The sequence below is a fragment of the Aulostomus chinensis genome, chromosome 4 (assembly GCF_037954235.1).
Source record: "Aulostomus chinensis isolate RoL2024-O1b breed Wild chromosome 4, RoL_Achi_v1.0, whole genome shotgun sequence".
Classification (NCBI taxonomy): Eukaryota; Metazoa; Chordata; class Actinopteri; order Syngnathiformes; family Aulostomidae; genus Aulostomus; species Aulostomus chinensis.
In genome coordinates, this window is record NC_141323.1 from 9,224,399 (window position 1) to 9,252,348 (window position 27,950).

Genomic DNA, 27,950 nt, shown 5'->3' on the forward strand with positions numbered 1-27,950 from the left:
TTTCCTGGATGTAATTTAACAAATCAATTCTGCCACTTTTTTCACAAAAGGTCAAATATGAAAATAAAATAGTTTCCTTGTTTTTGAGACCTGCAGACAGTTTTTAAAGTTACGACTGTTGAGTCAGTCAGTTTACAAGGTTTAATGGTTACGATGCTTAAAATCTACAATCAGACTCCTCGGGTCCTCCAGTCAGTCTCGGGTTTGAAAAGAGGAGTGCAGCTATTAGTCTGGTCACCTCATTTGTTTTGAACTCTTTAGCTGAGGAGCTTCTAAAGTTATAGATGAATCACTCACAGATGTTGACATCGTTTACGTCTGGGACAACAGAACCAGAAAAGTGAGACTTACAAGAACTCTTGAAATCCTTCTTCTTGGCCTTCCTCCTCATCAGAGTGCCCCGTGGACTTGTGGGATACATGTTCCTGGGCAGAGTGCTCATGTTGAGGGACGAGAGGCTATAAGCTGACATGGAGCCTGGAGAGAAGGAGTGGCTGAGCGCTGCCATGTCGGACAGAGAGAGGAGGGCCATGAACATCTCGTCCTCTCAAAACAAAACATCAGACTTCAGTAAGACAGCGAGAGGAGCACATACGAGGGTTGTTGGTATGGCGGTTGTGCGATCTGGCACCAGATTGGTCAGGGTGGTAGGTGTTGTAGTGGTAGGGGGGGAGGATAGGGGCGGAGCCTCCAGTCTCCCAGGGGAGGGAGCGGGGACTACGCTGCACCTTGACTGCACACAAACACGTAAATGCACACAGGAGGTTGTTCAGGTGAAGACAAGAGGAAAGGTCAGAGGTCAGGAACCTGCATCACAAGATTACATGTTGTTATGTAATCTTGAATATTCCACAGTTTGGAAAACCGGGGAATATTCCCTGGGATACTCATTCATATTTTATTGGTAGGACTGACAGCTCGTAAACAAACGTTAACTGGCGAGATACAAACGTAAAATATTTATACCCTGTTGTGGTGCGTTCAGGGCCGGGTGTATGTGTGTATACTGTGCTTTGGTGCGTTCAGGGCCAGGTGTATGTGTGTATACTGTGCTGTTGTGCGTCTTGGCCGTGTGTATGTGTGTATACTGTGCTGTTGTGCGTCTTGGCCGGGTGTATCTGTGTATACTGTGCTTTGGTGCGTTCAGGGCCAGGTGTATGTGTGTATACTGTGCTGTGGTGCGTCTTGGCCGGGTGTATGTGTGTATACTGTGCTTTGGTGCGTTCAGGGCCAGGTGTATGTGTGTATACTGTGCTGTGGTGCGTCTTGGCCGGGTGTATGTGTGTATACTGTGCTGTTGTGCGTCTTGGCCGGGTGTATCTGTGTATACTGTGCTTTGGTGCGTTCAGGGCCAGGTGTATGTGTGTATACTGTGCTTTGGTGCGTTCAGGGCCGGGTGTATGTGTGCATACTGTGCTGTGGTGCGTCTTGGCCGTGTGTATGTGTGTATACTGTGCTGTTGTGCGTCTTGGCCGGGTGTATCTGTGTATACTGTGCTTTGGTGCGTTCAGGGCCAGGTGTATGTGTGTATACTGTGCTGTGGTGCGTCTTGGCCGGGTGTATGTGTGTATACTGTGCTTTGGTGCATTCAGGGCCGGGTGTATGTGTGCATACTGTGCTGTGGTGCGTCTTGGCCGGGTGTATGTGTGTATACTGTGCTGTGGTGCGTTCATGGCCGGGTGTATGTGTGTATACTGTGCTGTGGTGCGTTCATGGCCGGGTGTATGTGTGCATACTGTGCTGTGGTGCATTTAGGGCCAGGTGTATATGTGTATACTGTGCTGTGGTGCGTCTTGGCCGTGTGTATGTGTGTATACTGTGCTGTTGTGCGTTCAGGGCCGAGTGTATGTGTGTATACTGTGCTGTGGTGCGTTCAGGGCCGGGTGTATGCGTGTATACTGTGCTGTGGTGCGTTCAGGGCCGGGTGTATGCGTGCATACTGTGCTGTGGTGTGTTCAGGGTTCGGGTGTATGTGTGTATACCGTGCTGTGGTGCGTTCAGGGCCGGCCGGGCCTGGTGCTGCGGCAGGATCTCCATGCGGACGGTCTGACAGGAGGCGGAGAGTAGCTGAGTGGCTTCAGCCAGAGAACAAAACTCCATTGACTTTCCATCAACAGACAGGATGTGATCTCCTGCATGGAGAGCACCACACCTACACACACACACACACACACACACACACACACACACACACACACACACACACACACACACACACACACACACACACACACACTCACTCAGAGTTGTATGTGGTTGACGATGTTCAGAGTTCTTGTCACACCTTTTTAGGTTGGCATCAGTTAACCTGTATGAGCACAGGGTTCCTTAAATGTGTAATATGATGTTGTTTTGTCTCGTGTTCATGACATGTAGACATGACACGGAGGTACGGCGTCGACGCAACGCAGAAGCATAAACCAGGCTTTAGTGCATTATTACACCCTGCTAGCATCTCTGCTAAGACATGATGCTAAGTGATTAGCATCATGTCACCAGATGTTTAATGAGGTTTGATTCTGAGTCTTCAGGAGTTCACAAGAGGTCAGAGGTCACACACCTGTCTGCTATGCTAGCTGGTTTGACCTTGTCAATGATGATGACCTGCTTGCTGCAGAACATGGAGGTCGACAGAGCCACACCCAGACTGGAACCTGTCGCCTTGGCAACTTCTACTAGCAGCGGGCCGGACGCCGTGGCAACTGAGTCTGATGGGGGGAACACAGGCACAAAGTTATGTTTCATATTTACAGGTAGAACAAATACTTGATGCTCTTATGTTTTTATCTTAACTCATCTTTGTTCTTGCAGCTGTAACGTGTCCTAACCACAAGCAGCTCGCACTAACTCACCCATCACCGAGACGTCAAACTCAATCAGTAGCGTAGCTTCCTGTCCGCACTGCTTCAGGATGCTCATGGCCTCCGACAGCGTGCTACCATGGAGACGAATCCCATCGATGCTCAGCAAGCGATCGCCAGGCTTGATTGTTCCCTCTCTGGAGAGAGAGGGAAGGAGAGAGAGAGAAATATGAAGGCTGCAGAGCAGACAAACACAGAGTGTCAGGTGGACGCCACTCACCTGTCAGCCGGTCCACCTGGCCTGATGGTAGTTATGACTATGGGGCGAGACTTGTTCCTGTCCTCACAGGCTCCACCTGCGTGCAGACAGTCATGTCAAGGGTTCATTTTACACGCACACGCATGCACGCGCACACACACACGCACACACACACGCGCGTGCGCACACGCACACACACACACACACACACACACACACACACACACACACACACACTTTACCTCTTATGACGAAGCCGAAGCTGTTTCCTTCTTTGTGAAGCGTGACCTCCACGTTCTTAAACATGACCCCGGAGCCCTGCACCGCTGTAACACACCAGAGCATTCACATGACCTTTGACCTTCGCCCCCCCCACACACACACACACACTCTACATACACCCTCAGTCCCTGCCACCGTCGTTCCTCGCTGGGTTTACGTACAGACGGGCGGCAGCTCGTACTCCACTTCCAGCACCACTCGCTCGCCGACGTTCTTCAGGAGACTGATGATCTCATCGTGCCTGAACTTGGCCAGGTTGATGCCGTTGACGGAGCGGATGTAGTCGCCAACGTTCAGCTGGTCGCTCCTGCAACAGTAAACACATCAGCTCATAACTCAGGTCTGTGGCGGCGAAGAAGAAGAAAACACATCTTCACATTTGAGCCTCGCATCTGCAACTACAGGCAGAACCCAACTGGAACTGGATACACTGAGAATGTTGGTGCTGCGCCAGCAGGGAGACAGTTACCGTGATAATCCACATGTATCTTGCTCTAGTTAGGTCTCATCTGAAATCAAGTGTTTATGGATTACTGGTCATCCAGCTGGATTAAGGAGACCCGGATTATACCAGACGACCTGGAGGGATTGTAAACGCACGTTTCTGGGCAGTTTAGCTGCTGCTAGCCGTTGGGCTCCATTAACTTCAAGCTAAAAGAAAAAATACTCCACTTTTAATACACCTTTTCAGGTGATGTACAGTATCGCTTTAATCTGAAATACTGCTTTATGTATCAACAAGTAGTTGGTTTACTGCAGTCTCCGTGTAGAGGTTTACTGGAGGGCTTCACCCAAAGACGTTAATCAGAAAAAAGCAAAATTCTGAAATCGGAAAGAGCAACACGTGCCAGAAATATGAGAATATACTGAGTCCCTGATCAAAACTGTCATGTTGTCATTTTCAGAGTACCGGCGGACGGAGGTGAGTTTGGCTGTAGTAGTGAGTACTTTAAAAGTAAAATACACTTTGTATGTGCAGTATTGTTTTAACCCGAATTAACCATTTGTTCCTTCAACCCCCCCGCCGCCTCCGTCGTCTTGGCTGTGACAGGAACGACATCAGTAACCATGACACACACATTAGTTAACTAGTGGTTAACTGAGCATTAACTCGGCGGTGCTACCTGGCCGCGATGCCTCCCTGTCGCAGGTTTGAAACCCGGGGCTTGCCGTCCTTGTCAATGCCACCTGAGACGGTCAGTCCGAGCGTCGTCCCCTCCTTCTTCATCAGCTCCACCACCGAACAGCCCCGGAACTCGTCTACGTCACAGACACAGGGTCAGCTGACCTGTCCGACGCCACGCCCCCCCTGCCTGACTGCATGATCTCAGTCTTCTGTCACCAGCCTTGGCTCAGAGACACGAGCCAGAGGAGAAGTCATCTTCTATTCTGTCGTACGTCTATATTTCATCCAACCCCTGAAATATTTAACAGTGGGAAGACTGGACAGAGGGAGGGGCCTGGCACTGCAGGCAGACCTGCTTCAGTCCAGGACGACGTCTCGCACCAAGTGGACCGAGTCTCCTCCCTTGTCTCCTTCCTCCACCCAAAACGCCAGCGGCCGAGACCCAGACCCCACACTGGCCCGGTTTTTGACATCACTGCTTTTTAATTCATCTGTCTTGGTCTCGCACCTGAATGTTTTGGTTCTGGACCAGAGAGGGTTAAGGCTGCTCTAGGACCAGGACCTGAAGTTGGTTCTTTGGCTTATCAAAGTTAAAAACTGGTTCTTAACTCTACCCCAGCAATAAGCTGGCATTCAAACCGTGGCGGTGCTCATGAAACCTGGACCAGCTCCGTTAATTGTTATCAGATGTCATGTAAGACCAGATCCACTTGGCCAAGATAGCCCCCCCCCCCCCGAGCCTGACTCTAATGTAGACGATTCTGTGTTCTAGACCAGAAAATGATGAGTGAGGTGCTTGAACCAGATCCCTTGTCTAGAGATGCATCCTCTGTTGAAATACAAAAAAAAGGGTTCTAAATTAGTCACCGGTCAGGTTCTGAGAGGTTAAGCTGTCCCTCAAACTGGTTCTAGAGCTCTGATGAGTTCAGGAGCTCCACCAGTGGTTTGAACTGGTTCCACTCCCTCCTTCCACACCCTCTGATTCAGATGCTTTCCCAGTTCCTTCGGAGGGTTCCAAGCTTTGTATCTCTGTTTTCAAAGTTCTACTACCCTCTCAGCTGCTTGTCCATTAACTGGTTCCAGAGCTCAACCAGAACTGGTTCCCAACATCCTCCAGTTACTGTCACTGGTTCAGAAGTTCTAACTGTTTCATTAATTTGGTCCTGAAGAATTACAAGTTCCACAAAGTGGTTCAGAATTTGTTTCTCCGGCTAAAACAAATCATCCAGGTTCTCTTACTGGTTCTGGGGCTTCAACAGTTCTTCTACTGTCTCAGTCTCAGTTGTGTCCTCAGAACTGTTCTAAAGCTCCCCCTCTGCTGGTTCCTTTAAATTATCCCAAAGGTCTGACGCTGCTTCCCATGACGGGACGGTTTGGTGTTACTGGTGCCGGAGCTCTCCCAGTCTCTCCCTCCCTCGGCTTCACTGGTTCTCTAATTCAGACACAAGTAGGCCACCAGCTCCAGGTGGGTGGAGATAAAACTGCTGCTGCATGCAACTTCCTGCAGGCCAACATCCGCTAACTCTGTGTGTGTGTGTGTGTGTGTGTGTGTGTGTGTTCTATTTTAAGAGCTGTTATCTTCATCAGTGTGTTTATTAGCTCTGCTGGTGGAACCACACAGAACTCATTAGAGGAGAGAAGATGCCAGCCAACATCCACACGTTCTTCCACACTGGAGCCCTGATGTAAACGACAAGGGTCCACCTGGACCTCAAGTTCTAAGACCTGAGCCAGGATCCGTACGAGTTCTGCACCACGTCATTACGGGTCAGTCAGGTTGTGTTGATTCTGGTCTGATTTGTGTCACCGCGACTGGTGTTGTGGGCAAGAGTCATGTGACACGTGGCTGCGTCATCGCTTCCATAAGTCTGCAGTTTCAAACCTTCCAGGGCAGCTCGCCGACGTTTGTCAGGTCCCAGAGGTCGGCGTGAGTCGCCAGCGTGGTTATAGGGATGCGTGTGGATGCAGTACGACCATGACCTGACAGTACCTGGTATACTTTGTCTCCTGATGGCCAGGGCTCCATCTGGAGGTCGAGACCCGGCAGAGTGCTTGGTGTACGGCCCCTCATCTGTAACACACACACACACACACACACACACACACACACACACACACACACACACACACACACACACACACATTATTCAACCTTGAATGGTTTTCTAGATCCATGAGCTTGTTGTTGCCCCACCAGTGCTGCATCTGAACCTTCACCAGTTCCTTTAACTGGTTTTGGGGCTCTATCATGTCTCAGGCACGTCCATGCTCGACCAGTTTCACATACTGGTTCTGAGGCTCCCTGCATTGTCTGGTTCTGTTTTTAATGATATTCAATCACATGGTGTTTTTTCTTACGTCTGAAAACATTTGGAAAAGCTCATGAATCATATTTACTGGTTCGTCACCCCTGACATGAGAGAAGAAGAGCTTCAGCAACGCTGAGCCCGTAGGAACATTTATAAATATGCCACTGGTATTGAGATGGGCCAGCGCCAGGACACGCTGAAACGCTGGTGCCTGCACGAGTCCCTGTGGTTTTACGAACATTCAGAGATATCGTTCAGCCTCGATATTTTCTGTTCTATTGTGTTTGAGTTAATTAACCTCAAAGTCCCTGAAGGCAACACCAGAGGAGCTGCTACCACATCAAGCCTCAGATGTTTTGAGTGTAAATCAGGCGTCTGAGGCCCCGGCGACCCTCCTCTTCCTCGCTCAGACTCGTGTCTTTATTCTCCTCCGGTTCAGAGTCAAGTGTGCTGCATTCTGGTCTCCCGTCAGCTCCCTTTCCCGCTCGCTGGCGTGCTGGGGTCTATTCTAATCTGCTCTACATCTAGTCTGTCCTGCTTCTCTTTTGTGTGATTCTGGCAGCTGAGCTCAGACTCACAGCACTGATAAAATGTAGGACAGCTACATATTTAATATACAATATCCATCATCTGAGAAATTATTGTGATACATTTGGTGATGTCACAGTGAAGGTTTAGTTTGTAGAAGATGAGTGAGGAGGAGGGGCGAGACGCTTCATCCCTCCACTGACCAGAAACGTCAGTTCACGGTTCGACGGTAATTGTGACGCTCATGTAATTATATAAGAGTGGAGAAGTGGCGCACGGCGAGCTGCGCTGCTGGTTTCCTGTGACAAACTCCCCCACATTTGAAGGACGTCACGAGACGAAGAGGGCGGTGATGAGGTTGATGGAGGCAGGCGACCGAGGTGGAGATGACAGCGGGCTAACTGGCTCAAAGGAAGCTAGCTAATGCTACATGCTAACCCTAACCCCTTCAGTGGTGCTTCCTGTTCAGAAGGAGCCGGATGGCCTCTGACTCCTGTTGGCAAGATCAGACCTGTAACAGGACTCACACACCAGTCTGGAACTGGGTCGCACGAATCTTGGAGTTCCAATGAAGATGGATTTAATTCCAGCAAACATCTGCTCTGCTCTGCAGCCACCAGCTGAGATGTGTTTGAACTCGTCCATTAAATATCCGCAGTGACACACTGATGTTCCATCTTTAATGAATACACATTAGTAGGAGTGTAAAACCTCCCAAAACACTCGACACACAGCAGCCAAAGGGAGGAAACGTCAGCAAACTACAAAGATGGTGACGCTGACCACCACGTCAGAGACTGACCACGCTACCTGTCGCAGCTACAACATACGAGTGTCATACATGTGGGACTGATGTGGGTGACGACAGAATATTGATGGCCGTCATTCAGGAGGTCTGACGGGACAAAACAAAAACTCCTCCCCACTGGACTTCTTCAAGAGTGCATTTGATGAATTATTGTCTGGGAGTTTTGCAGAAATATCATTTAATGACACAAATGAGAATCTCATCAAGTTTTTACTTCATGTTTCTATCTGCTACAGAAACGCTGATTTTAGTGGATGTTGGTAAGTTTGTCAGGAAACCCAGAAACAAGCCACACACGAGTCATCACACGACCCGTCCAACAAGAACCACGGCAGTCATTCATCGGCCCCGGCGCCGGCCCGACGCGGGACCCTAGAAATCACATCAAAGAGACTGAAAATTTGAATCAAGGAGCCACAAATTCTCTTCAAGATTAACTGGAGCTTCCTAAAATCCTCCATTGATCCAACAGCCTCATGCATCGATTCCTCTAATGATGATTGGCCTCTGGAGGGACAGTACTTGAATATCTGAAGTACAACAACCTGAGCTGTGACTACACACTCAATGTTCTTCACGCTGAGTTTTGTTTTTCAGAACGTGTCAATGTTTCAACTCATGGCTCAACAACACCAACATTCCAATGATGTTCAAGTGTGATTCTACTGCTCCCACACTTGGTTGTGATTCTGGTGTGGAGACGTTCGGCGCCGCCTCGAACGAGCACAGCACAGGAAGTGACTGACGCTCCGTCAGGATCAAGGAGACCTGGACTCCACCAGACCCCCTGGAGAGGCGGTGACCAGGCGTTTGTGGACAGTTTAGCTGTTGTTAGCTTCAAGCTAAACATACATGGCTGGCTCTTCCTGCAGTCTGGAGTCACTAAAAACTAATGCAGGAGGGAAAATGATGAAAACTCTTAGTGAGTACTTGAAAGAAAGAATACACTGTCAGTAAAGTGCTGTATCAGTTTGATTTAAGAGACTGTTTTATTTAGAAAAAGCAGTTGGGTTACTGCAGCCCAGTCGAGGTTGACGGTAGGGCTCCTCTTCTAGGCATGAATCAGAAAATGCAAAATTCTAATAACAGCCAAGTGCAAAAAATACAGGAAATATGCAAATATACTGAGTCCCCTTATTAAACCGTAATACTGCATTTTCAGAGTACCAGCGGACGGAGGCGAGCGCCTAAGTTGGGTTCAAGAGTCTGAATCATCTCGTCAACAGGAGGAAAAACAAACACCTGAAGCTTCAAACTAAAACTCGAGCAAGCCTCTCATCTGAGGACAGAACACACACACACACACACACACACACCATCAGCCCTGGTTTCTACTCCGTCTCCCCCGATAATACACACTATGAATATTACATTTAGCAAAGGAAGATGCCATCTCTCTCCCTCCCTCCCTCCCAACAGCACCTGCAGCAGTCGACTGAATGAATCCATCATTTTCAACACACACACATACACACACACGCACATGCACTTACACACACACACACACGCACACACAGCTGGCGTTGGTCATAACCCGCCTGCTCTCTCAATGTCAGCAGTTTCCATCAAATCACGCTCGACCAACATGCGTGATCCAAACATGCCTGTAACCTTCCATCTCTCTCTCTCTCTACCTTTGTTCACTCTGCGCAGGATCTGGCAGCGACATTTAAACGACACGGCGATCATGGTGAAGCCAAGCCGAGCAGCGCCTCCCCCCCAGCGCCATGCAGATGCAGCCACCACAAACTACACCTTCGTCTTCTTCCTCCTCCTCCTCCTCTCTGAGCAGGCAACTGGCGGACAACCTCAAACAGAAACCATCATCCAGACGCTTCGTGAGGCGAACGAGGGAGAGGGGAGGAGAGAGACAGAGAGAGAGAGAGAGAGAGACAGAGCGAGGGGGGAGCTGCAGATGTGAAGCCGCCATAAAATGAGGCAGCAGAGGAGGAGGAGGAGGAGGAGGAGGAGGGAGGCAGAGTCTGCGCAGATGGGAGGATGAAGAGGAGCGGAAGGAGGGGGATGATGGAGGGATGATGGAGAGAAGAGAGGCTGCTGTTTCCGTGCAGCTGGACGGAGGGAGGGCTGAGATTAAAGAGCCAAGGACGGACGGCAAACGGACTGAGGCGTCCGGAGAGAGGAAAATGTCAATCTGGCAGTGAAACCTTGATAAATCCCGTCAGGCTCACGTCCTGGTCTTCATCAGAACCAGCACCAACCACTGCACTTCTACAGGATGTGTTGTTGTAGTACTCATACACATACTAGTATTTTAGCAGGGTACCAGGATTACTATGGCTGCATTCGTATCAGAGCTGTGCTTGTATCAGCAGCACCTGAATCTCTCATGCTGGGGGCCGGAGCAGCAGTGAACCTGAATCGGTTCCTTTACGCTTTCTGGGTTCCCTCCTGAGATATTTCCTCTGGTTCTGATGCCACATGATTTTAATGTTCTCTTGACATGTTCCTGCTGTTCCTCTCTTTGCTGTCGAGCACTTTCGGTTGCTACTTTATAGGGCAATGAGGTTCATTATAACTATGGTTACTATTACTAGGTTGTATTTATACTGGATTACAAATGATTATGATTAGTACTGCAATATTACATAACTATTGTATATTTTTTAAAGTGTACATGATAGTTTTATGAAACATCAAAGTGTATAAGGGTTTTTGAATATACTTGCAAATTAAACCACTGAAGTACCACCTGATAAGAGGCTTTATAGAAGCAGAAGTACTCGCAAATGTGTACTGTGGGTGTGTGAATGTGTATCAGTGTGTTGCATCACCAGATACACACAAACGTGAACTGCTACAAATCTGCGTGTCCTAATATTCTGTGAATGCATGGTGGTCACCACCGCAGCGACCTCGTCTCCATGGCGTCTGGTGCGACCATGGATGCATCCTCTCAACCTGTTAAAGTCACCTTTGTCTCACTCTTTTCATGAGGGAGGAGCATTGAAGAGTCTGTGACTTCATGGGTCCTACAGGTGCCAGCCTGTGTGCAGGAGGGAAATATGTTCTCCTGCCCAGTAAAAAATAGTTGAGTGACATCACCAGAGGGCGTGGTCTCAGCAGCAGGTAGTGAAGTGGTCAGACATGTAGGTCAGTGTCCCAGCAGCAGATTATCTTGGATTACCATCAGGGAGTGTGTGTAGTAGAGGTATTAACACTCTCTCTCTCTCGTGTGTCTCACTCTCTGTCTCACTCTCTCTCTCTGTCTCGACAGGTCAGCGCTGATCACACCACCACCTATGATGCCATAGAAAGAGGGGGGGGTCCTCAGGTATTCTGAGCTGAACTGATCTGCGCTGCCCCTGCTGGGCAACCCTCGTCTCTGCTGCTCTCTGAGGCTGCCACGCCCCCTGGTGGAGACAGCCTGGAATCATTGCACAAGAGTGTGTTTGTCTGTGTGTGTGTGGCAACACTGTTTGTTGCCATATGAGAACAATGAATTTACCATAAAGCTCACAATATGGGTGCAACTATGAATCCAGAATACTTCAGTGAGTCGTGGTCAAAGAGACAGAAACCAACACCAGCAGTGAGATGAAGACTACTCCACCCAAAGTTTACATCCGTGTGGATAAAATGTAAAACAACATGTTTGAAGACGACAACCAAGCTGAATACCACAACACTTAGGGCAAGCCTCGGCAACACGGTTACACAACGTTACGTTAGAGAGGTGACCGACATTTATCCACCGTTCAGTTGGATCAGGAATACACAGACACACACCATCAGAGCTGCTGGTGACCACACAAGTCAAGAGGATGTGATTTCTACTTCAAAAGTATCCTTGAACACATCATATGATTTTACTACTACCACTTCTACTACTACTACTTCAAACTACTGCTCATCCTTCATTCCTCAATGTGGTAGAAACATGAACAGAAGTTTGGGAGTAGTTGCTGACAGTAGTACTTGTGTTTGTACTCGAGCGCCTGGAGCAGAGGTCTGACAGACGTCCCCGCATACACATCACATGTAATAATACAGTAAGACGAGCTGATGAGGCCCATCCTCCTGCTGTCAAAGCACCCCCAAACACACACACACACACCGCTGCAGCTGTTACCATGGAAACAAGCTGATGAATAATTGAAGAGAGCCAGCAACCCCGAAATGTACAAAGAGTGGTTTGGTGAGATGAAAGAACACACAGGCGCGCGCGCACACACACGCACACACACACACTGACCTCCTAACACCAACCGTCAGGGCTGCGTGGACGTCCACGTGGACTCGGTGATGTTGATCAGTCACAGCCACTGCCGAGCCTCCATCTCTGACTCAACAACGTCACGTTAGACTTCACTTGGTTTTGTTGTGATTTTTTCCAGATTGAAGCGAAGCCCCTCCCTCGGAGGAGTTCAAGTGTCTGGGGTCTGGTGTGAAGGGGTTGTGGAGCGCGAGGTGGGCCGTTCACTAACCAACCTCGCTGTCTATGAAGTAGCCCTGAAGAAACAACGCAAGCAGAGTTCTAACATTTTGAGTTTCTATGTTAACTGTCCCCGAAACATCACATCCCTGACACGCACCGTAGCGGCTAACATCAGAGCGGCTAACATCACATCCCTGACACGTACCCCAGCGGCTAACATCAGAGCGGCTAACATCACATCCCTGACACGCACCGTAGCGGCTAACATCAGAGCGGCTAACATCACATCCCTGACACGTACCCCAGCGGCTAACATCAGAGCGGCTAACATCACATCCCTGACACGTACCCCAGCGGCTAACATCAGAGCGGCTAACATCACATCCCTGACACGCACCGTAGCGGCTAACATCAGAGCGGCTAACATCACAGCCCTGACACGCACCGTAGCGGCTAACATCAGAGCGGCTAACATCACAGCCCTGACACGCACCGTAGCGGCTAACATCAGAGCGGCTAACATCACATCCCTGACATGCACCGTAGAGGCTTATATCAGAGCGGCTAACATCACATCCCTGACACGTACTGTAGCGGCTAACATCAGAGCGGCTAACATCAGAGCGGCTAACATCACATCCCTGACACGCACCGTAGCGGCTAACATCAGAGCGGCTAACATCACAGCCCTGACACGCACCGTAGCGGCTAACATCAGAGCCGCTAACATCACATCCCTGACACGTACCGTAGTGGCTAACATCAGAGCGGCTAACATCAGAGCGGCTAACATCACATCCCTGACACGCACCGTAGCGGCTAACATCAGAGCGGCTAACATCACAGCCCTGACACGCACCGTAGCGGCTAACATCAGAGCGGCTAACATCACAGCCCTGACACGCACCGTAGCGGCTAACATCAGAGCGGCTAACATCACATCCCTGACACGCACCGTAGAGGCTTATATCAGAGCGGCTAACATCACATCCCTGACACGTACTGTAGCGGCTAACATCAGAGCGGCTAACATCAGAGCGGCTAACATCACATCCCTGACACGTACCGTAGTGGCTAACATCAGAGCGGCTAACATCAGAGCGGCTAACATCACATCCCTGACACGCACCGTAGCGGCTAACATCAGAGCGGCTAACATCACATCCCTGACACGCACCGTAGCGGCTAACATCAGAGCGGCTAACATCACATCCCTGACACGTACCCCAGCGGCTAACATCAGAGCGGCTAACATCACATCCCTGACACGTACCCCAGCGGCTAACATCAGAGCGGCTAACATCACATCCCTGACACGCACCGTAGCGGCTAACATCAGAGCGGCTAACATCACAGCCCTGACACGCACCGTAGCGGCTAACATCAGAGCGGCTAACATCACAGCCCTGACACGCACCGTAGCGGCTAACATCAGAGCGGCTAACATCACATCCCTGACACGCACCGTAGAGGCTTATATCAGAGCGGCTAACATCACATCCCTGACACGTACTGTAGCGGCTAACATCAGAGTGGCTAACATCAGAGCGGCTAACATCAGAGCGGCTAACATCACATCCCTGACACGCACCGTAGCGGCTAACATCAGAGCGGCTAACATCACAGCCCTGACACGCACCGTAGCGGCTAACATCAGAGCCGCTAACATCACATCCCTGACACGTACCGTAGTGGCTAACATCAGAGCGGCTAACATCAGAGCGGCTAACATCACATCCCTGACACGCACCGTAGCGGCTAACATCAGAGCGGCTAACATCACAGCCCTGACACGCACCGTAGCGGCTAACATCAGAGCGGCTAACATCACAGCCCTGACACGCACCGTAGCGGCTAACATCAGAGCGGCTAACATCACATCCCTGACACGCACCGTAGAGGCTTATATCAGAGCGGCTAACATCACATCCCTGACACGTACTGTAGCGGCTAACATCAGAGCGGCTAACATCAGAGCGGCTAACATCACATCCCTGACACGTACCGTAGTGGCTAACATCAGAGCGGCTAACATCAGAGCGGCTAACATCACATCCCTGACACGCACCGTAGCGGCTAACATCAGAGCGGCTAACATCACAGCCCTGACACGCACCGTAGCGGCTAACATCAGAGCGGCTAACATCACATCCCTGACACGCACCGTAGCGGCTAACATCAGAGCGGCTAACATCAGAGCGGCTAACATCACATCCCTGACACGCACCGTAGCGGCTAACATCAGAGCGGCTAACATCACAGCCCTGACACGCACCATAGCAGCTAACATCAGAGCGGCTAACATCACAGCCCTGACACGCACCGTAGCGGCTAACATCAGAGCGGCTAACATCATGGCCTCCAGCTCTTCAGAATAACTAGGATAACAGTGTGTGTGTGTGTGTGTGTGTGAGACCCACCCCCGAAAGTTAAACACATGGGTTTGAGTCACCATGACATCTCCTTATGTAAGCTTGCTCACACTCACTCACACACACACACGCACGCACGCACGCACGCACGCACGCACGCACGCACGAACACACACACACAGAGCAAGTGTTAATAACATCTTCCAGAGAAGAAGAGGGAGGATGTGTAAACCTTTAATTAGTGCTAAAAGTCAGTCAGACTGACAACGTCTCAGAGTGCGAAGAGCAGATGGGACAACGCGGCGGCTCTGTAATCAACCAGCCCAGGACACAAACCGTCACATCAGCTGCAACCCTGAACACAGCTGCACCACAGAGCGCCGGGACCAGTCCAGCTGACATAAGCAGCCAGTGGTAGAACCATGCAGGTCATGGCGAGGGAGCAGACATGTTGATGATGCGTTTGTCATGTGACTGAGACTGCGGGTCAGCTCCAGTACTCAGGGTCAAATTAAAAGAGGTCATGAACTAGTCAATGATTTTGCAGCGCCATTATTTTTTGCCAATCCCCGCCTCCTGCATGGTCGAAGCTCCGCCCCTCTCTTTGACCACACGTCAACAGAGCAATACTTCAACCGAAAGTGTATTTTGTCTTCCAAGTACTCACTGATCAGTCTTGAGCTGACACCTGACGACCTGGACCTGCATTCTGGAAGAAGTGATGAAGGACCCTGCAGTAAAAGGTACAACTGATCTAGAAGTGCTGCTGTTCACACAGAAGAGTTGGATCTGCATTTCTGGATGCTTGAGTTTGGAAAGAAAAGTAGAACTTTAATAGGACTAATTAAACATCACATCGGAATAACGAGGCGAAAGAGCTCTGAATCCCACCAGACCTGCCGAGTAATTAAGACGAACCTGCTCCTGTGTGTTTTCACTTAAGATAAAGCAGCCAAGAGGAGCGACGCCTCCAGAGAATCTGGAAATGTGGGATCCAATCCCAGTGAGAGGAGGACGTGGACGCCAGCAGAGTCTCACACATTCGCACAAGGTGGTGGTTTAAAAATGGCCACGCGTAGTTTCTGACAGCCAACAACGCTGCGCTCTGCTTCCACCATATTGTGTTCTTTCCTCCCTCAAATGACCAGAATCTGATTCACTACACACAAAGCAAAGAGCTGAGCCCCTGCACCCCCGTCCCTCGTTAGTCTCCACCATGTTGAGCAAAGCGCCTGTTATGCTAATGAGGTCTTTATTTAAAGCGGCAATTTGCACATTTTTCTGTGTCAACAACCTTCAGAACACACACCCGCCGCCATGTGCCGCACTGCTCTGACATCATTCACCTCATTACCATGCAAATGTAAGCATCCTAATGTAGCAACATGGAATGAGCTCATCGCCGTGCTGTGGGGAGATCGCAGGCGGGAGGGAGACGCCTCCAGAGCTGCCACAGGTGACATCACGGAGGGAGGCGTGGCCCGAGGGATCCAGGCAACACATTTTGAACCAACTTGGGTGGAGTGCTGGTTCTGAACACGTCTATCAACTCACCTTTGACACTGTTTTATGGATTTGATGTACTGTGAATGAAGTGTTTTTTAAATCGGACATACTGGAAAACATGTTCGCCGGAACGACGTATCTGTGGGGCGGCCCGGTGGAGCAGTGGTCCTCCCTGTGGCCCCCATCAAGAAGGTTGTGGGTGGAGCAGTGGTCCTCACTGTGGCCCCCAGCAAGAAGGTTGTGGGTGGAGCCCCGGCTGCAGCACGGGGTCTTTCTGGGTGAGTCTCCATGTTCTCCCTGTTCCTGCTGGGTTCTCTCTGGTACTCCAGCTTCCTCCACAGTCCAAAGACATCAAGAGGGACCAGGTTAATCCAGACTCTAAATTGACCGTAGGCGTGGCTGGGAGAGCCAATGGTTGTCAACACATTTGACAACAAATCTGCTGATGGAGGCTCCGACAGGACAGGAAGGTCAACTGGCTGCTTTAAGACTTGTTTTGACTGGAAACACTTATTAACGTGTACAATTGGTGGGGAAACACCCACCCACGCGCAGGTGGTTACTTCACCCTCAGCGAGCAGCGAGAACGGGTGGGTGCCTGCAGTTCCAGTGCCATGTTGTTGTTTTTTTTGGTACATCCTTTCCCTACAACACACACATCCTCTCAGCAGCGGAGGGAAGAGCATCACATCAACACACAGCTGCAAACAGCAGCAGGCCTCAATTTTGCTGTCAGTGGAGAACCGTATCTCTTGAGCTACATTATAACACGGTTCCGTTAACAGCACAGTTAAAACCAGGAGGTTCCATCACGTATCCGGTGGACGGGTGACCACGACATGGCGTTTGTCTTTCTTCGATGCACCCAACCAGCTTAAAAAAGGCTAAACTAGGCTGAATAAAATCTAGACTCAAGGAGAACCAACAAACAAGGTCCTGAGTGGTTGTGTGTGTGTGTGTGTTTGCATGTGCATGTGTGTGTGTGTTTGCATGTGCGTGTCTCCGGGTTATCCAGTCAACCAACCTTGAATTGCCTTCAAATATAATCACACGCCGTGCTAAACATACACGCACATACAGACACAGACACACACTAACACACACAAAGCTGGTAGCTGCAAAAAATGTCTCTTGGCAGCTCTCACACACACACACACACACACACACACACACACACACACACACACGCACGCACACACACACACACTATTCCAGTTATTTGTTACAGAAGAATAAAGAAGTTCCTCGAATGAAAACCCATTCGTTCCCTCACAAATGTGGATCTTTAAAAACCTCATTAGCAGTCAAACACCTCGACAACTTTTGCTGACTTAATCCAGATGATCTCCGTTTAGCCTGAAACACACGGCGCCCTCGGCCGCGGCTCCGAGCCCTCACACAAACGCTTTCATCAGTGTAAACAGTCAAGCGAAGTTTGACTTCAACTCCTGATGGAGATTCTTCCTCAGGGATGAAAAGCAAAGTTTACCCACAACAATCTCGTTGTAGCTCTGCAGACATTCAAACAGATAAACGCCACTGATGCTGGGGGGGGTGAGGGGGGCGGGCGGGGGGGGTGATGAGTGACTGGATACTGGAGAATTTATGGAAAACAACCCAGAGCTACAAGATGTAACATGTTGAGACGTCGACCACTAGAACCACTGTCAGGGGAAAGGACCAATCAGAGGGCTTCCGTCTCTACCCCCTATTAGCTTCACTCTGACACCGCTGCCATCAGCAGAATGACATCACCAGACTGCATCCATTCATTCTTTACTGCGCAGAAATCTTCTCTTTGTCAAAGACCACTGGGGCTGCTGGGTAGTGGAGTATCAAACTGCAATAAAAGCTGCATGCAGTCAAAAAAGTATCTATATTATCTATTGATTAAAATTTTTAAAAGTCTGTTTGTTCCAGTGGTCCTCCCTGTGGCCCCCCAGCAAGAAGGTTGTGGGTGGAGCCCCGGCTGCAGCACGGGGTCTTTCTGGGTGAGTCTCCATGTTCTCCCTGTTCCTGCTGGGTTCTCTCTGGTACTCCAGCTTCCTCCACAGTCCAAAGACATCAAGAGGGGACCAGGTTAATCTGGTGTTTACTGGTGGATCTGATGTAGAACTGAACCTCCACCATCCACCAGTCTGGTGTTTACTGGTGGATCTGATGTAGAACTGAACCTCCAACATCCACCAGTCTGGTGTTTACTGGTGGATCTGATGTAGAACTGAACCTCCACCATCCACCAGTCTGGTGTTTACTGGTGGATCTGATGTAGAACTGAACCTCCAACATCCACCAGTCTGGTGTTTACTGGTGGATCTGATGTAGAACTGAACCTCCAACATCCACCGGTCTGGTGTTTACTGGTGGATCTGATGTAGAACTGAACCTCCACCATCTACCGGTCTGGTGTTTACTGGTGGATCTGATGTAGAACTGAACCTCCACCATCCACCAGTCTGGTGTTTACTGGTGGATCTGATGTAGACCTGAACCTCCACCATCCACCAGTCTGGTGTTTACTGGTGGATCTGATGTAGAACTGAACCTCCACCATCCACCAGTCTGGTGTTTACTGGTGGATCTGATGTAGACCTGAACCTCCACCATCCACCAGTCTGGTGTTTACTGGTGGATCTGATGTAGAACTGAACCTCCACCATCCACCGGTCTGGTGTTTACTGGTGGATCTGATGTAGAACTGAACCTCCACCATCCACCGGTCTGGTGTTTACTGGTGGATCTGATGTAGAACTGAACCTCCACCATCCACCAGTCTGGTGTTTACTGGTGGATCTGATGTAGACCTGAACCTCCACCATCCACCAGTCTGGTGTTTACTGGTGGATCTGATGTAGACCTGAACCTCCAACATCCACCAGTCTGGTGTTTACTGGTGGATCTGATGTAGAACTGAACCTCCAACATCCACCGGTCTGGTGTTTACTGGTGGATCTGATGTAGAACTGAACCTCCACCATCCACCAGTCTGGTGTTTACTGGTGGATCTGATGTAGAACTGAACCTCCAACATCCACCGGTCTGGTGTTTACTGGTGGATCTGATGTAGAATTGAACCTCCAGCATCCACTGCTCTGGTGTTTACTGGTGGATCTGATGTAGAACTGAACCTCCACCATCCACCAGTCTGGTGTTTACTGGTGGATCTGATGTAGAATTGAACCTCCAGCATCCACTGCTCTGGTGTTTACTGGTGGATCTGATGTAGACCTGAACCTGCTGATATCTCCAGCTGCTGGAACCACACTCCTGGTTTCAGGTCTCTAGCGGTTTACTCTGCGTTTGTCTTCTTTTTGTTGACATGTCTGCTCTCATATGAGTGGGTGTCACATGACCCAATTTCCTCTCTCTGATTCTGTGTCCTGCCTTGCACAGACTCAGTAAATGACTTATTCAACAGTTCTAATGTTAAACAACAAAAAGATGTGAATTCAATTCACATCTTCTTCTTTTATTAACTTTTCAAGTGGTAACAAAGCTCCAACAAACAAACGCAGAATAAGGATTAAAACTGGCCAGATGAAAGGGAAACTCAATATGAGATCTCTTCTTTGTCTGACACAACAGAGCTAAATTTAACCGCCGCATGAGATCTGGACCGGTTCCCTCTGAAGCAGCCCTCCTCTGGTCCTAATCCTAATTTAAGATCTTAAATGCTCCTTTTGTGTCTCTGAAACTATCAGCTCCAGAAAACAGCCACTTACAAGAGCCATGAAATGAGCGAACATGAACGTAGTGAACCTGATCAGCTCTTTCTGCTGTCGAAACCCTAACCCTCGTTATTCACGCGCGAGTGAGTGGAGGTGCTGAGCGAGACACACGCCTGCTGCAACAACTTCCTGTAGACTTCGTTGGAGTTTTCAAAGTAGTTTTTAATTGACAACCTCCATCAGACAGAAGCGTCTGCGGCCCAGCAGCCGCGCAGAGTGACTCATTAATCCTGAGCTTCACATTGCAAACACCTATGGGAGAGTCACACGTGAGCATCCAGCTGGAGTTCAACCGCCACACAGAAGATTTGACAAACCGGAGTCACCAGCAGCATTTTTCCAGCCGGACGGAGCAGCACGGCGTCCTCGCATTCCTGTCATCTACCAACACGCCCTCCCCCTGTAATTACTCACAAACCACCTGACCCCATCACCTGGATACCTGACTCTGTGTACAGTCTTTTATTATGGATGAAGGTCGCTGCTCAGCTACAGCACACACACACACACACACACACACACACACACACACACACACACACACACACACACACACACTAATCTGTTGATAAGCTCCTCCAGCAGGACGAGCAAGCATCTCTCACTCACTCAATAGGTGTGTGTTGTACTTGCTGGTGTAGTAGTAAACGTCTTCGTAGCCTTCCTGGTAGTCGTCGTCGGCCCGGTACCTCCTCCCTCGCCTCCTCCTGCCCAGCAAGCGCAGCAGGGCCAGAAACCGCTCCATCAGCAGCACCGACCAAGTCCGGACCGGACCACGCTAACAGTCAGCCTAATAACCCCGCCAGCTAACAGGAAGTGTCATTCCACACAAAGAGATCGGGTTTCTTCTTGCCCCTACGCGCGCGCGCGCACACACACACACACACACCTCTGAATATCACACTCACATTAGCCAGTTTGAAACACACACACATATACACACACATCCTCACATACACACTCTCTTTGTATTCCTGCTGCTACTGCAGCCTCCCTCTCCTCCTCTGTTCTCAGCTTCTTTGCTGTTGGTGCATCTCGCCGAGTTCAGCCAATCACAGAGCATGCAGCTAATTCACACACACACACACACACACACACACACACACACACACACACACACACACACACACACTCATCCATCTCCCATCGAGTGTGTGCACACTGGAAATGTGCACTTGAAGAGTCAGCAGAGACAAGATGAGCTTCCTTTGTTGCCTCCTCTCCTCCTTCATCTGCCCTTCCTTCCTTTGTGCTGCTGCTCCCTTTCTCTCCTTCCCTCCTTCATTTGCGTGTTTCTTTCCTACCTTCCTCCTTGTTCACACACACTTCATTCCAGTCAGGGGGAGGGGAGAGCTCCTGAGGCGTGGAATCAGTGTGTGTGAATTCCAGAGAGGTCGGTAACTGAAGACTGGGGGGAGAGGAGGCTGAAAAGAGGGGGAGGTGAGGGGGGGCAGGGGAGAAGATGGGGTGATGAGGAGAGGACAGAAGCAGAAGGGTGAGAGAAGGCAAAAAGATAAGAGGAGATGGCAAAAAAGCGTATAGGAGTGAAGATGAGGAGGAGAGGAAGAGAGAAGAAGAGAGGACAGCATTGATGGGGTGAAAAGAGAAGAACAGAGGTGACAACAGACAGAGGAGAAAAGGAGAGGGAGAGGAAAGGAGGGAAAGAGGAGGAAAAAGAGGTGGGGAGGTAAAGGGAGGAGTAGATGGGACAAGGAACAGAGCCAAAAAGAGAAGAGGGGGAGGAGGAAAGGAGAGGAGAAAGGAGGAGGAGCATAGAGTTTAAACTTGATTGCAAAGTTGATGGTGAAGCATTGATGCAGCTGGTAGAAGTCTGACACTCACAAGGAGCCATGCTGCCCCCTTGTGTTCAGAGCAGGAAAGAATCCAGCGCCCTGTTCAAACCTGAGCCAAGCTGAGAGAAGCAGATCTTCCATTTGTGGCCTTGCAGCAGCAGGGAGGAGAAATTAGCAACATTAGGACGCCAACGCAGAGGAACGACAAGATCACGCAACGCTGCTGCTCACCTGTTCAGACAGCTGACCCTACCACAGTGGCCTGGCACACACACACACACACAAACCAGATCTCTGAACTCTGACCTTCGAGACAGACACATACTGATTGACATGTGGTCTGTTGGGTGCACAGTGACAGTTGAGGCTATGTTTAATGTGTGTGTGAGTGTTGACCTCTGACCCCTGTCGTGTCCTGGCAGCGTTCAGGGCTGACATTATCCTAGCTGCCCCACGGACAGGAACATGACGGACGGCAGTGCACTTTCACACACATACACACACACACACACACACACACACACACACACACACACACACACACACACACACACACCATCATCTGTCCTTGACGACAAGAAAAGATCCTAACAGGCTTTAGTTCGGCTGCCACGTTCAGGAATGTGGTTGATTATTAACGTCTGCTAGATGAGCTGCTGCTCTGGGAGAGGAAACCTCCTCCCGCCGGCCCCAGACACCTGCCAACATCTGGCCCGGGCAGTACCGGGGCCAGATGTTCACTCCCAGGTCACATGACCCTGCAGAAGACACAGCTGTTTAAAAACCATAAAAATCCAGAAAAAAGCCTGCACCTGACCCCATCTGGCCAACTAGGAGAGGGGTGAGGTACTTTTGTAGTCCAACAGGAGGTAAGCATGTCAGGAATGATGTATTTTTGTAGTCCAACAGGAAGTTAGCATGTCAGGAATGAGGTATTTTTGTAGTCCAACAGGAAGTTAGCATGTCAGGGATGAGGTATTTTTGTAGTCCAACAGGAAGTTAGCATGTCAGGGATGAGGTATTTTTGTAGTCCAACGGGAAGTTAGCATGACAGGGATGAGGTATTTTTGCAGTCCAACAGGAAGTTAGCATGTCAGGGATGAGGTATTTTTGTAGTCCAACAGGAAGTTAGCATGTCAGGGATGAAGTATGATGTATTTCAACAGGAAGTTATCATGTCAGACACTGCTGGACATGAGAAATTTTGTAGCCCAACAGGAAATAATGAGGTATTTTGGTGGCTGCTAACATCTTTACGGGTTGTCCTCGCGCCTCTACTGTGCAGGCGCTGTACCTGAGGAGACGTCCATGTCAGTGGATTCTACTTCAGATGCTAAACCTCAGCAGTAAAACAATAACAAGAAATTCCCCGTTTCATTGATAACAAACCGCCATGGGTGCGCATGAACCCATCAGCCTTCAACTCATCGCCGTGATCGTCGTTCGCCATCTAGGAGCATAAAAGTTCGCCGCTAGATGTCATTTGCTCTCTGGGACAAAAACAAAGTCTACATCAGTGTGTAAAAATGGCCGGTAACTGCTCTCATACAGCTTGAGGTGGTGGGCTGAGTTGCTGGCTGAGTCATGCCTCCCTCACCTGTCAGACACCCCTGTGGGCTTCAATGCCCCGTGAGCTTCCTCAACAACACTCGACTCTGACAGACCTGACAGTCCAGCAGATGGGCGAATCACGTCTGCTGACAGCGACACAGGAGGAGAGAGCGTTGCTGCTAAAAATGAGAGATGGCGCTTCATTTGCATATCGCTCTCAGGCCTCCGCTGCTCTCTAACACGATTGGACGCCTCGTTGTCATGAGTGTGTGTGTTTGAATGTGTTTGTTAATCGTTTTCTCCATGCTCCTCACTCACTCACTCACTCACACACACACACACACACACACACACACACACACACACACACATACAGTTTATCCGCTTGCTCCTCCTGCTGGTCAGTCTCAGGAACCACAGCCTTTAAAGACATCAACTGCATTCAGGAGGGAAAACTAAATACAAGACACATCTGAGGTCAGAGTCAGGCTAAGAATTACCCATGATTCACCAGGGCAGACAGGCCGATGATTGATAACGCCTGAGGGGCGCTGAAACAGACAGAAAGACCTAGAAACCAACAGAACAAAGAGACATGAGGGCGAATCTATGTTCCTAATGGACGGACAAGTGACTGACCTTGATTCCTAATGGACACACACACACACAACTTCCATTCCTTCCCTGAAGGCTCAGAAATACACACACCTAAAGCCAGAGAGGCGGGGACTGGACCACCCCAGACCATGACCTCATGTGAAGGCCCCCCTCAACGGTCCAAAAAGCTTCAACGGGCTTTGGCAGACCTCAAAGGCGAGCAGATGTTAGCAGCAACTCCCTTTAGTCCTGTACATCTGGAGGTGGGTGGGGCCTCCATGAATCAGCCTTGTTGGCCACTCCCTCACCCACAGGAACCATGGTAACGAGCTGATCAATGACCAGTGTTATTCATTACACCTCATGTTTTGGCGGTGGCACCTGGTCATGTTCACCTGGGGTTTGTGTGACCTCACTGGGATGTACTAAACACTACAGGGCCGTGGTGCATGATACCAGTCACACCTAAGTTTATCTGCCCCAACACGTCAAAAGGCCCATTACTGGTTTTGATGGGTTGACAGAAAGATGGCGAGGAAACTGACACGGTAAGTTACTGAGGTGACAGCTGCCGACTGGATGGCGGCATCTCTGGTCTGAGGATGCACGAGTGCGTTGACCAATGAAGGCGGCAACACCTGAGATCATACTCACCTCCTTCTCTCCACAGGTTTCACTGAGCGGAACCATTAGACACACACTGTGTGTGTGTGTGTGTGTGTTAATATGTGAGAGTGTATTCATGCTGGGTTTATCCGAGCAGAAAATTAGGGTGTGTGTGTGTGTGCGCGAGATGCCAGCTCGGCTGTCCACCTGGATGCTGCCCAGGGCTCTGTGTGTGTGTGTGTGTGTGTGTGTGTGTGTGTAAAAGAGATGACAAAGGCAGATCCTGAGTCTGTGAGCCTACAGAATTGAGAATTTCTGAAGCGTCCAGCGACTGTAGAGCGTTTCGCTGGAGCTGCAAGGTCCTTGCTGGTCCTCTGTCACACGTGTTTGTTTGATCATGTTAGTTCAGACCCTGAACAGGTCGTGGTACGGACTCGAATGTATGAACTGATGAGAATGTGTCCAGTGACCGCAAGGTGAGTCTTGACGGCGTGGATCTGTCCTGCTGTTCCTCCCTGAACCCTGAATGGTCCTCAGGCAACTCCTGGTCATCTCTGCCCCGCCCCTCCCTCCACCACCACCACCACCACCACATACACACACAGCACGAGGACCTGTCAGTCACAACCAGGACACGAGAACCACGACGACACGCGCGCCGCGCGCCAACACGTTAAAACACAAGTACACACACTTAAACACAAAGGCACAAACAGCACACCGCAATCACTACTGCAGCACACACACGTACACACATTGTGAGTATCTAAAGTAAGCCACACACACACACACACACACACACACACAATCTTTTACTTTTATCTTTGTGAGGACTTTCATTGGCGTAATTCTTTCCTTGACCCCAAACCTAACCAGAACCTCATTCTGACCTCGACCCTAAAACCAAATCTTGACCTTCAAACAAAAATGTGAGGACCGGCTAAAATGTCCTCACTTTTGGTGGCTAAATACATAGTCCCCAAAGTGTAGCAAATACAAGAACATACACACACACACACACACACAGAGTCAGCACTTTATTCTGAAGTCATGGTGGGTGTGTGTATGTGAGAGAGAGAGAGAGAGACAGACAGAGATAGAGAGAGCGAGAGAGAGAGCGAGAAATAGAGAGGGAGAGAGCCTCTTGGTAAAACGTGTCAGAGACGATTGGGATAATACATTAAGCTGAGGAAAATGGATGTGCGCGCGCGCACACACACACACACACACAATGTCCTTTAAGAGGTGCTGATGTCACAACTCTGCTCATCTTTGTCCTCAGGATTACTGAAGCAAACCTGTGTGTGTGTGCGTGTGTGTGTGTGTGTTAGCTGAAGATAAAATGGATCACACTGCTGTGTTTCAGTGTGTATTTTGTGTGTTTGAGCCGCTTTCTCTGCTTCTTAGGCAAAAGGCTGAAAACGGTGGATGATGTCATGCAGACACACACACACACACACACACACTGGTGTGTATCGTCTAAATCCTTGGATAGCTTTTATTGTTTTAAGTTCTGGACGTGACATTTCATCTCACGGTCCATTTCGTGTCTTCAGATCCCACAATGTCACGGTGAGCGCTGCGTTTATTTCGAACATTTGTACAAACAGAAAAAGGTTCTTCTGCCTCATCGTATCTTTATGAGAACAGAACTGAACCTCAGGGTTGCAGAGGGTAAAATCCTGTTTGTGTTCTCCGTAGAGGAAGTGATGATCAGCCGTGACGCCATGACCGTCAGAAGTTGACTCACCACCAGCCAGCAGCTGGATGCTCCCTGATTGGTGGAGCATGCTGTTACCATGGAGATGTTTACTGAGCTCATCACTCTCGGCCAACGTGATTTTTCACAAGTTCCTGCGATTGTCTGAGAGGAAAATGGCTGCAGAAGTGGGATTTCCCCATCTGACAAGAAACCTTACGTGTTAGCGTGAGACAAGTTAGCTAACAGTGGCAAAAAAATGTGGTTACTTTAAACAGCATTGGGCAGCAATGCCTCCTGGGATGAGTAGTTCCTGGGACACTCCTGACACCGAAGGACACAGTCTTGTTTCTTTGACCTTTTTGTTTTCTTGTCAATGAAGACACGATTCCTCTGCTGGATTGTTGTCTTGTTCCTGCAGTAAAGCTCTAGATATAAAGAACTCGCTGAAGCATCAGTGGAGGAACTGAACAGGAACCTCGCTTCAGGAACCGGAGCCATTCTGAAAGCAGGCAGTCCCTGTTAAGTTCTATTAGCCAGGGTTTTAAACTCCTGGGCTTCAGACAGCGTTCTGCACCAACGTCCCAGAGAACGAGTTCCTCCTCCAGTAGAACGTCACCCATCTGTACCGGACCAAGAGAACCCAACAAACTTGAAGAACATTTAGTCAGCTCATCCTGAGGAGCTAGTTCCTCGCCGTTCCATAGGCGGCAAGCTTGTGAAACTAGCAAACTTCCCTTGTTACTACAGTAGTACACAGTGTCTCCTACACGTTGTTGATCTATTATTTACTTCTTATCTATTTTTACTGCCTCGGCTTCTACAGCTGCCTCTCTCTCTTCCAACATCTTCACATCTTGTCCATGCCCCTGTGAGGCGCCGTCACCTCACGGAGCTGGGAGCTGGTTATCTGTCTGAGAGCGCTACACACTGCTTTGCTAAATCATCGCCGTGGAGGGGGAACCAGCTGACCCCGCCCCTCAACATAGATCAGGTGATTTCAGAAGCGTTGTCATACCTGCTTGTCTGAAACAACCATCCAGTTGAGTTCTGAAGGAAACTGGGTCAACCTGAAAGGGAGGACTAATCACCAATATCAGCTCATATATCACCGATATCAGCTAACGTATCACCAATATCAGCTAACTCATCATCGATATCAACTAACGTATCACCAGTATCAGCTAACTTATCGATATCAGCTAAAGTATCACCGATATCAGCTAACGTATCACCAATATCAGCTAACTTATCATCGATATCAACTAACGTATCACCAGTATCAGCTAACTTATCGATATCAGCTAAAGTATCACCGATATCAGCTAACGTATCACCAATATCAGCTAACTCATCATCGATATCAACTAACGTATCACCAGTATCAGCTAACTTATCGATATCAGCTAAAGTGTCACCGATATCAGCTAACGTATCACCAATAACAGCTAACTTATCATCGATATCAGCTAAAGTATCACCAATATCAGCTAACATCTCACCGATATCTACTCCGGCTTCTTCCCACGTCCAAAGACATGCAATTGGGGACTAGGTTGATCAAATACCCTAAATTGACCGTAGGTGTG

At 49.4% G+C, this 27,950-nt stretch overlaps 1 protein-coding gene across 7 annotated transcripts in view; it reads right to left on the reverse strand.

Moving 5' to 3' along the window:
- The window catches only part of grip1 (glutamate receptor interacting protein 1), a 47,238-nt gene that overhangs the window by 14,362 nt on the left and 4,926 nt on the right, over positions 1-27,950 (reverse strand). For 2 of the 7 annotated variants that reach the window (XM_086201592.1, XM_086201593.1), the window contains exons 2-11: positions 6,459-6,539; positions 4,467-4,602; positions 3,504-3,649; positions 3,303-3,386; positions 3,082-3,157; positions 2,853-2,998; positions 2,561-2,708; positions 1,983-2,152; positions 596-733; positions 352-501 (exon numbers count right to left, since the gene is read on the reverse strand). In XM_086201592.1, the coding sequence (XP_086057718.1) occupies positions 352-501; positions 596-733; positions 1,983-2,152; positions 2,561-2,708; positions 2,853-2,998; positions 3,082-3,157; positions 3,303-3,386; positions 3,504-3,649; positions 4,467-4,602; positions 6,459-6,539 (1,275 nt within the window). Of the gene's footprint in view, positions 1-351; positions 502-595; positions 734-1,982; positions 2,153-2,560; positions 2,709-2,852; positions 2,999-3,081; positions 3,158-3,302; positions 3,387-3,459; positions 3,650-4,466; positions 4,603-6,458; positions 6,540-9,747; positions 9,970-20,724; positions 21,361-27,950 lie in introns of those variants that run through there. The other 5 variants (XM_086201589.1, XM_086201590.1, XM_086201591.1 and 2 more) reach the window with 5 other exon arrangements.